Raw genomic sequence first — 10022 nt, 5'->3', positions numbered from 1 at the left:
GAGATGGTTTTATTTTTTTTATTATTGCTTGGCCCTAATCCTCTTCCGTACCTTGCTATAGTTTTGGAGTTACGAGTATTTACTTTTTGTGCGTCACTCAAAAAGAAAAAGAAAAAAGAAAAGACTCTGAAAATACCCTCAGGGCTTAAGGGGTTAATGAAATAATACTTCTCTGAAAATACAGTGAAAATGACAACTTTATAAATGCAAATTATTTATTCAAATGGTAAAAAAGTGTTCAAATAAGTAAATACAAAATATTTCAACCTGAGTATAAAAGCAAAGTAAATACAGTGTATCTAAAAAGGAGCTAAAAATGTATGTATATAAATGTGTATCATAACAAAAAGGCTCCATCCCCCAAAGTCACAATATCCGTTATCAATTACATAAACAGACACGATGCGCTTCAAAAGGCAACAGTTTCTATCTATTAAATAATAATAATAAAAATAAAAAAAATGCACTGAATGATAGAATACTGAACTAAATACACATTTGTATGATACACAAACAAAACCGCATACATTTCTGGAATTGCTGCATGCTCCATACATCATTCTCATTCTCCATGCAGATAAACCTCTAAATTTCAGGACCATGTGACATTATGTCCGCCTTCATGGGGGTCACCTGAAGTGCTGGTGTGGACATTTAATATAGTCAGTTTTTTAGAGGGGAAAAAACATCATGACAACAAAATATGAATAAATGAAAATGTATTGTACAAGTGTCCTGAGTAATTATCTTGAGTTAAAGAGCAATAGTAAGGAAAATTCAATAACAGTCAGAACTAAATGTTTGTGCTTTTAAAATTTGTGAAATTGGTGCCTTTTTATAAACCATAACAAAACCATTTTTGGTTTATATCACTTAAAAATAATTTATTTTTTCCTGTTACTTTATGAAACAGAAGTACATTTTGAAATATGACTGTATTTAGATTGCAATGCAAAAAAAAAAAAGAAAAAGAAAAAAGAATGAAAATAAGTCCAATTAAATAAATAATACCAAATGATGAACAATTAAATTTGATTAACTGGCACCAAAACCCTTCATATTCAAATACATCCTCAACAGACGTAAACAGAGTAAAATACAGTGGAAAGTGAACATTTGTCAAGCTGTCTGTGCATGTAGACAGTACCGGACAGACAACACAAACACAGTGAAATCCTTTGGGATTCAGCTTTCTCCACCATTGTCTGTAAACGCAGAGCATCATCACTGAGGTACTGAGATCTGTAGCTGCAGTTTTACACTGAATTTGTTTCTAGATGAGAGCCATTGTGAACATCCTTGTACACAATGGTTGCACACAAAATCCATGCAAAGTTAGGCAGCTTTGAAAAGCCAATCTGGTGATGTTCATATTTGCATTTGTTTTTGCCACAAAAAAAAAAAAAGAAAATATTTGGCTGGTCAGTTTTTTCCCAGCGGGAATAAGTACAGGTGAAGTAGGTCAGTATGTTAGACCTTTGACCATCCATGTCATGGGTAATAAATATCCATGAATCTTGACTGAAGTCTCTGGTGTCAACTCTGAAATTGAGTGGACCTGCGTTTTCCTCCGTTGCCCTCTAGTGGATCCTCTGTGTTTTTGCTCAGAAGTTTCCAGACACTATTTCCCCTGTTTGAGTCTCTCAATGTGATGGCAAAGTTTGAGAGCAGGACCTAATTTCAGCCCCATGTACTTCATGATCATGTCACTCCGTAAAAGCATCAAGGCCTTGCCATCAATCTCCTGTGGAAAACAATCAATCCTTTATAATATCTACTATATAATATAAACCTTGTTCTGAAAAAGCTATGCATGTCTGAACTTAAAAAAAAAAAAAGTACAAAAGAAATCAAGAAAATCATCTCACATGTTTCCTGAAGAGCTCTGCGTGTGGGCCCAGCGCCTGTGGATCGGCATCGCGCACAAATTGCATCACTTCCTCTATACTCCAGGATGACGGACACTTATTGGACGTTCTGGAAGGATCCTTCTCTGCTGCTTGATGATCAGGACCAGTAGTTGAGCTAGCAGCTAGTAAACACACAAATTAAGATTAAGATTAACAAACATCCATAAGATGGCAAAACAATAGCACATTAACAATACTAGTTATGGGTTATAAATATGCCAACTACAAAAAAAGTATAGGATGATAATAATTGCCACCAGGGGGACCAAAATACATTTGCATGACAAAATAGGTAACACTTAAAGGAACACTCCACTTTCTTTGAAAATAGGCTCATTGTCCAATTCCCCTAGAGTTAAACAGTTGAGTTTTACCGTTTTCGAATCCATTCAGCCGATCTCCGGGTCTGACGGTACCACTTCTAGCATAGCTTAGCATAGTTCATTGAATCTGATTGGTCATTTTTAAGCGCAATGCTAACGGTCTAATCAGATTCAATGAACTATGCTAAGCTATGCTAAAAGTGGTACCGCCAGAACCGGAGATCGGCTGAATGGATTCGAAAACGGTAAAACTCAACTGTTTAACTCTAGGGGAGTTGGAAAATGAGCCTATTTTCAAAAAAAGTGGAGTGTTCCTTTAATAACAAGGGTACATGAATAATCATTTATTAATACCTGATTATTGAACTAATGAAATTATGTTTATGACAAAAAAAATTACATACATTATGACAATATTATTCACTTATAGCAGAAACAATAAGAATAGTATGTTAGCTTCAAATAGTCCACAACTGAAAATATTCCATGCTGCAGGTAAAAAGAAAAAGAAAATAAAAAGATAATTTTAGGAGTGCTGGTCTAGAATCAGTGCCTCCTTGACGGTCCTCTCATTTGCTTTAATATGGAAAGTAAAACTGAACCCCAAACATCACTCCTACTCTGAGATGCTATTTAAATAAATATGGTCCCCTGAGCCGCTAACAGGCTTTAATCCATATCAAAGCCTATTGTGCCATTTGACATTTGATTAGAGAAAATACATCTGGTCCTCACACAAGCACTCTGTGCGGAACTGATATGGGTGTTTATCCCACGATAGAAATAGATCCAAGTCTCCGAAGAGCAACGGTGATCGTGTAAGCCAAGCTGCCAGACTGAAAGCATTCTAAGGGAGTTGAACAATGAAACTGCTCTGCTTTTAGGGCTCAAACACAAGAGTAATGCCAACAAGCACAGACACGAAAAAAAAGCTCAAAACTCCTAAAAGACTTGATTGAATAAAATGATTCAATAAATTAGTAACTCAAATTTATCATTAATAAATCATCAAAAACATGTAAGCTTATATACAGATCAGTAATTTAACCTGTTAACGGTCACTGGCCCACAGCCACTACATAATTAAAACAGCAATATTCTATACTAAACCTAAACTAATCTTGACAAACTATATATCATTTGAAAGCTTAGAATCTCTAGTTTTCATATTGATCTTCAAAATAAATTACAGAGGAGCAGTAATTTATCAATTTGCAACAAGCATATTTTCATACTCATAAGGCATGTTCAGACCTTTATTTTGAAATAGCGATGAACATGAAAAATCATTAAAGATTGGTTGAAATGTCAAGAGTTCAAAAGATAACATCCATTCAATTTTTTCAGAGCATTTTTTTTCTCAAAATGTTTTTAATAAAAAAACAAATACATTTATGATTGTGGCGGTGATCTATAACCCACATACATGTTATGTTTATTAGAGGCTGAATTCATATCAAATTCTGCCAAACTTCCCATACTACTTCTATATAGGATGTCTACTTCATAAATTTTATGAAAATAATTGAAATATATGGTTCAGATCACTCAAACCATATATGGAAATGGAGGGGCCTTCATATGGTCAGTAATGTACGGAAGAGGATTAGGCCCAAGCAATAATAAAAAAAATAAAACCATCGAGATTAAAGTTGTTAAATTTCGAGAAAAAAAATCGTTAAATTTCAAGAAAAAAGTCGAAATAAAATGTTGAGAATAAACTTGTTAAATTACGAGAAAAAAGTTGTTAAATTTCAAATTTGTTCTCATAATCTAATGACTTTTTTCTCGTAATTTAATGACTTTATTCACAACATTTTATCTCGACTTTTTTTCTCGAAATTTAACGACTTTCTCATAATTTAACGAATTTGTTCTCATAATCTAACGACTTTTTTCTCGTAATTTAATTACTTTATTTTCAACATTTTATCTTGACTTTTTTTTCTCAAAATGTAACGATTTTTTTCTCGTAATTTAACGAGTTTATTCTCAACATTTTATCTCGACTTTTTTCTTGAAATTTAACAACTTTAATCTCGAGATGGTTTTATTTTTTTATTATTGTTTGGCCCTAATCCTCTTCCGTAGTAATGGAGGTTTGTTGTCATCTAGTGAAAAAGTGTGGTACTGCGCCCAAACAAAATCTTACTGAAAGCTAATTTTTTGAGATATCAACCTGAAATTTGGAACACAACTTGTTCAGATTTTTGGCTTTGATTTCCTTGCAGTTTTAGAGTCAAACTTGTTTTGTAAAATATATATTTTATATAAAATATATTTTTACATTTTACATTTTCATAAACTTAAACTTCTATGACTTTTTTCTGTTTCACTTATACAAGTTATTTCACTTCTACAATAATCTGCTAAATTTCATCTTTAAAACAAGACCATCCTTATGTCTATACTCCAAAGTATTCTTGAATTACAACCATTTAAGTTTGGATAGTTCATTTTCTTGTCTAAAAAAAAAAAGAAAAAAAAGTGGGGGTGACAGTTAACAGGTTAAAGTTTCATGACATTTATAACTGCATGAAAAAATGATCTATTAAGCATTATATAAATATCACCTTGAAATCATAATTTAAAATTTGAATTTATGGAAAATTGTGGTATTATATTATATTATATTATATTATATTATATTATATTATTTTTTATATTACATAATATACGATTTATCTGCACATTATTTAAAAAAATTAAAATAAAAAAATAAATAAAAATCATGTGCCCTTGTAATCTTTATTTAAAATAACTTCCCTCTTGCAGCAACATCCCTTCTCTGATGATATGTTTACTGGCATGAGGGCGGGACAAGCTGTCAATCACATGTCAATCCCGAGATAACAATAGCAAGCTGTCAATATGAGATCGCAGCAATCGTAAACCATAACCATCCAATCAATTCCCAATGGACAAAATCAAGTCCCGCCCTACATTTTTCCCTGTTTGTGAAGTCGTTTCACTCACATACGTCACAATAGGGAATGAAAGACTACCACAACTTCCGTTTCATTCTGATTGATAATATTATGAAGGAGTTATTACTAAGTGTTAGCTATAGATCTGAGTGCACTGAGTCTATTTAAAATAAATAATTAAACAAGTCTGGACAACTACATAACCATCATTAATAAATCAAATCAAATCAATGCTTATATACAAATAAGTAGTTCAAAGTTTCATGACAATTCTAACTGTGCATAATGATCTGTTTAGAATTACATAAATGTTTACATACAGTATATACACACACACCACACACATATACATATACATACCTATATTTTATGAAAGAGTGCAAGGTGTTACCTATAAATCTGAGTGCACTAGGGCTATTTAAAATAAATAAATATAAACAAGTCTGGTCATTTACAAGCAATCTCACATGTTATTAATGGTGTGTGTGTGAGAAGGTGTTTAAACAAAGCGTTCTTACATAGCCTACCTTCCACTCGTCTGTGTGCGCGTGCAGGCCCCAGCTCAGAGGGGTTGGAGGAGAGTCTGCGGAGGGGTGGGGGGTGAGAGGGGTAGTGCGGGCTGCTTCCGGTCGGGGGGTGATAGTCAGACGTGCTCCGTAGTGCGGGGGGCCGAGGGGCGACAGGATTGGAGGCAGAGTCCATTGACTCTTCTGAGAACTGCTGTTCCGTGGTGGCACCATTTTCAGCATGGGCAATGGTTTCTGTCACAAAGAAGAGAAGTGAAATGTTTTAATACCCAAGGTCATTATTTGGCAATATACGATTTGAAATACATACATGTATCCATTCAAAAATGTAAGGTAGTTAACTTTTTTTTTTTTAAAGAAGACCGTTATGGTCACCATGGCTGCATTTATTTGATCAAACAGTTTAAATATTGTGAAATATTATTACCATTTAAAATAACTGGTTTTATATTTTAATATATTTTAAAATGCATTTTATTTCTGTGATGGCAAAACTGAATTGAGTCTTCAGTGTCACATGATCCTTCAGAAATCATTCTAATATGCCAGTGGTTCCCAAACTTTTTTGAGTGGAGTACCCCTCTGAAGGCATTACCATCCTTCCGTGTACCCCCTCTTTTCCACTTCGACTGCAGTCACACCTTTACCATTAAGGGACAATATTTGCCCCCTAAATTAATTTTGCAGTGCATTTTTTTTTTACCTTTATGAATAACTTTATAAAATAAATAATGTTTTAAATAAAAATGTTCAATAGAGAAATATGCAATAATGGTAAAACTACGTAAAACTTTTCAATATTAAACTAAAACCGACAGTAGGTGGCATCAAGTCACTGTTTTTATGAGTGAGTCATCGAGTCATTCATTCAGTAACGAAGCAAGTGGCTGTGAATGAATCATTGAATCGACTCTCACAATTCGCAGAATTGTTCGCGAAACACAGACGTGTGTTGTAGTTCTGCTGTGGTTTTCGTTATTATTTCATGGCAAAATAGAGTAAATACTGGCAGTACCGTGTTTAAAATGTACGTTTTGTTTTTTGACCTGTTGTATAATAATGTCACGTTTGCAGTCATGTGGATATTTGGGAACAATTGCATTCTTGCTCGTTATCATCATTAGATACAACTCACACAAGGTATGTTTTTGTACCGGAGAAAGTTTGAGTGTTAAATCAAAATTAATCCATTATCTGTGTCTATATTTATTCTTCATGCGAGTAAGTGCTAAATCCCCACTTTTACAAAGGTGAACTGTCGAGAACGGCAGTAATTTAGCGCGATTTTTATGGCAGCAGATTCGGCACGCAATCTCTCATATGCATGCTGCTTGTGTGGATAGTTATGTTTGACTGCAAATAATGAGGTAATTTGATTAAATGTACTGGATTTACGACATTTTGGCAGTTAGAAATACATGCTCTATTTTAATATTATTTTAATGTAGAATTAAATGAACTACTCCGCATTTTGTTCGCGTACCCCCTTTTGTCATCTCACGTAACCCAGTATGGGAACCACTGTAATATGCTAACTGGGTGCTCAAAAATCATTTATTTTTTTTATCAAATATTGAAAAGTCAGAAACTGTGAAACAATATTTATTCAGGAATCTCTGATGAATAGAAAGTTCAAAAGAACTGTATTTATTTAAAATAGAAACATGTTGTAACAATGTAAAATTATCTATGAATATCTACGCCTAAATGTTTAAAATTAGTTTTGAGAAATATTGCGCCTAAATATGAATTTCATGACAAATTTTACATAATTGAATGGATGAATATACCGTTTAAAAAGGATGTACTTAATGAAGCTGTGGCTACTTGTCACTGCTTTTATAAAGCTGAAATATAAGATAGTTGGTCACATTTTTGTTGATATATTCACATTTTCATAGACTTTAAAATGTGGAAAATGGTCATAATCAAGAATGACTAGTTGTGTCCACACTTTTGGAAGTTTATAAACAATTACAGAGTTATAGAAGGTTTTACTCATACGCTCAAGACTACAAGTCTACACACCTACAGCATTTAACGAACAAACTCACACCAAAATAAATGTAGTACAGGATTCCTGTGTTCTGCATGAATAGAAATCTGATGTAACAAGTAGTAACAAGTCTCAGAGTTTATTATTGTCCTCGAATACACATGAACACTACTAGCAATTTTATAAAGCTACTAACACAACACAGGAAAATTATCTTCATCTTCAAATTGTGTCCATGAGCTTTATCTACAAGACATTTAGTGAGAGCTGAACACACAACACCCACGTCTGGCAAATTATAAAATCACCCACAGCAGTAAAAAAATAAGCCAAACTGGCAGGATATTTTCACCCAATTAAAATCAGACAATTAATTAGTTACAATGTAGACGATTTAATTAGGAGTCTGTCTGCATTATTAATAGTTTTATTTTGTGCCGTTAAGATGAACAGAGGCGTCTAACTCCACCTAAAGAAAACCCCGTCCTCCGTTCACTTTAAGTTTGCCCAATCAGAATTGGCCAAGACCTGCTGCAGCTAGTGTGGCATACTCAATTGGTATCATTCACTCACAGATAACAACAAGCAAAAACACTCAGAACAGCTGAACGGATCGTACCGTCTGAGGGCAGAGCTTCTGTTCTCTGTAGTTTCGGTGACAGGGCAGTGGTGTAGGCTGCTGAATCTCGGTTGAAACGTCTGGTACCTCGCGCTACAGACAAAGCTTCTGATGTCTCTTCTTTCACTGCAACAGAGGAAAAGTGCAGATATAGATCACTTCTGGAAGACCACAGTATTTAAAAATCACAAGCTAGATTTAGTAAAATGACTCGGTAAATAAATAAATAAATAATTAAATAAAGCCCTAATTATGCTTTTTCGATTATCACCTTAATATAGTGGTTTGTTGAGTGCAAATTTTAAAGATCAAAGTGCATGACAAAAGGTTATTATCTCTTTATAATAGTAAAGGTTACAATTAACAACAGAGCCCAAACTATTAAATTCAGTTGCCATTTATTTTTAGATATAATAATCAACACTCAAATAAAAAAAAACATGTAGATTGCACATAAGGCAGGTTTTGCATTAACTTTTAAATATAATTGTAAAATTAATCCAATTCATTTTTGAAATATAATCATTTGCACATTTACTGTCTTAACTTGTTTTCATGACAAATTTATTTAAACATTAAATAATTAAGATAATAATTAAGGTAAAGTAAATATAATGAATATATAAGCTAATATAGTGCATATATTTAGTGAAATGCTCCCATTTAGAGTTAATTTCTCTAGTGAACTAACACGCTGTAGACACTAAATGACTTGCCTGTGGTAAATGTAATGCTACGTGAAATATTATTCTGAAGCCGTTTTAAAGGTGCCATCGAAGGTTTTTTTACAAGATGTAATATAAGTCTAAGGTGTCCCCTGAATGTGTCTGTGAAGTTTCAGCTCAAAATACCCCATAGATTTTTTTAAATTCATTTTTTTAACTGCCTATTTTGGGGCATAATTAGAAATGAGCCGATTCATGTTGCGGCCCCTTTAAATGCTCATGCTCCCCGCCTACGGAGCTCGCGCTTGCCTTAAACAGTGCATAAACAAAGTTTACACCGGGTGTGTCTCATACGTTCTGAAAAGTGAAGCCACGGGCTCTTTGATCGCCCCCTGGAGGCTGGATGCAGTACAGGTCATAAACCCCGCCCTCTCAATGCAGTCGAATGAGACTTCAGTGAAAACTTAAAAATAAATTCTGCTTCAAATAAAACTTTATGAAAAATGGTTTTGGTCATTTAAGGTAGTTGTTATCACACTGATATATATTCAATTGTTCGTTTTTGTGATGATTTAGATTTTAGCTAGCAATTTGATGCTATAAAAACGGGGCGTGTCGTCATGATTCGAACTTGATTGACAGCTCAGCTTGTCTGAGGACTGTCGGAGCTTCGAGGGGAGATTGAAGATGTATTAACTAACTGTTAATTTTCGATTTCTTTGTTATTTAACACCAACAAAATGAGTTGTTCAGCAGTAAACTGTACTAACCGACCTACAGGATCTGACGGATCACTGAACCTTTTTCTGTAACATTAAATATGGGTGTTATAAGCTAATTAATAAATGTTATTAGTTAAGATAACACACCTAATGTTAACAATGTCGGGAAAAAGCAGGTGATCGTTATCTGGCAGTTACTTATTATTTTTATGGGTATAAAATAATAATTAGCAGGACAAAACTAATGATAGCTTACTCTAATTACAGCAATCGATCTCCTGTAACATTAGTTGAACTTGATTTAAAATGGCAGGACCGTTTCTGACGATTTAG

General features: G+C 33.7%; 1 protein-coding gene across 3 annotated transcripts in view; it reads right to left on the bottom strand.

The window, feature by feature from the left end:
* Nucleotides 1-272: 272 nt before the first annotated feature.
* The window catches only part of scml2 (Scm polycomb group protein like 2), a 28128-nt gene continuing 18378 nt past the window's right edge, over nt 273-10022 (bottom strand). For 2 of the 3 annotated variants that reach the window (XM_067387221.1, XM_067387223.1), the window contains 4 exons: nt 8303-8428; nt 5679-5921; nt 1869-2032; nt 273-1744 (listed from right to left, as the gene is read on the bottom strand). In XM_067387221.1, the coding sequence (XP_067243322.1) occupies nt 1622-1744; nt 1869-2032; nt 5679-5921; nt 8303-8428 (656 nt within the window). In that variant the 3' untranslated portion in view covers nt 273-1621. The remainder of the gene's footprint in view (nt 1745-1868; nt 2033-5678; nt 5922-8302; nt 8429-10022) is intronic. The other variant, XM_067387222.1, reaches the window with a different exon arrangement.

Source organism: Chanodichthys erythropterus, chromosome 6, assembly GCF_024489055.1.
Source record: "Chanodichthys erythropterus isolate Z2021 chromosome 6, ASM2448905v1, whole genome shotgun sequence".
In the NCBI taxonomy this organism is placed as follows: domain Eukaryota; kingdom Metazoa; phylum Chordata; class Actinopteri; order Cypriniformes; family Xenocyprididae; genus Chanodichthys; species Chanodichthys erythropterus.
The sequence above is the reverse complement of the archived record's forward strand: the minus strand, read 5'-3'. Positions and strand labels throughout refer to the sequence as shown.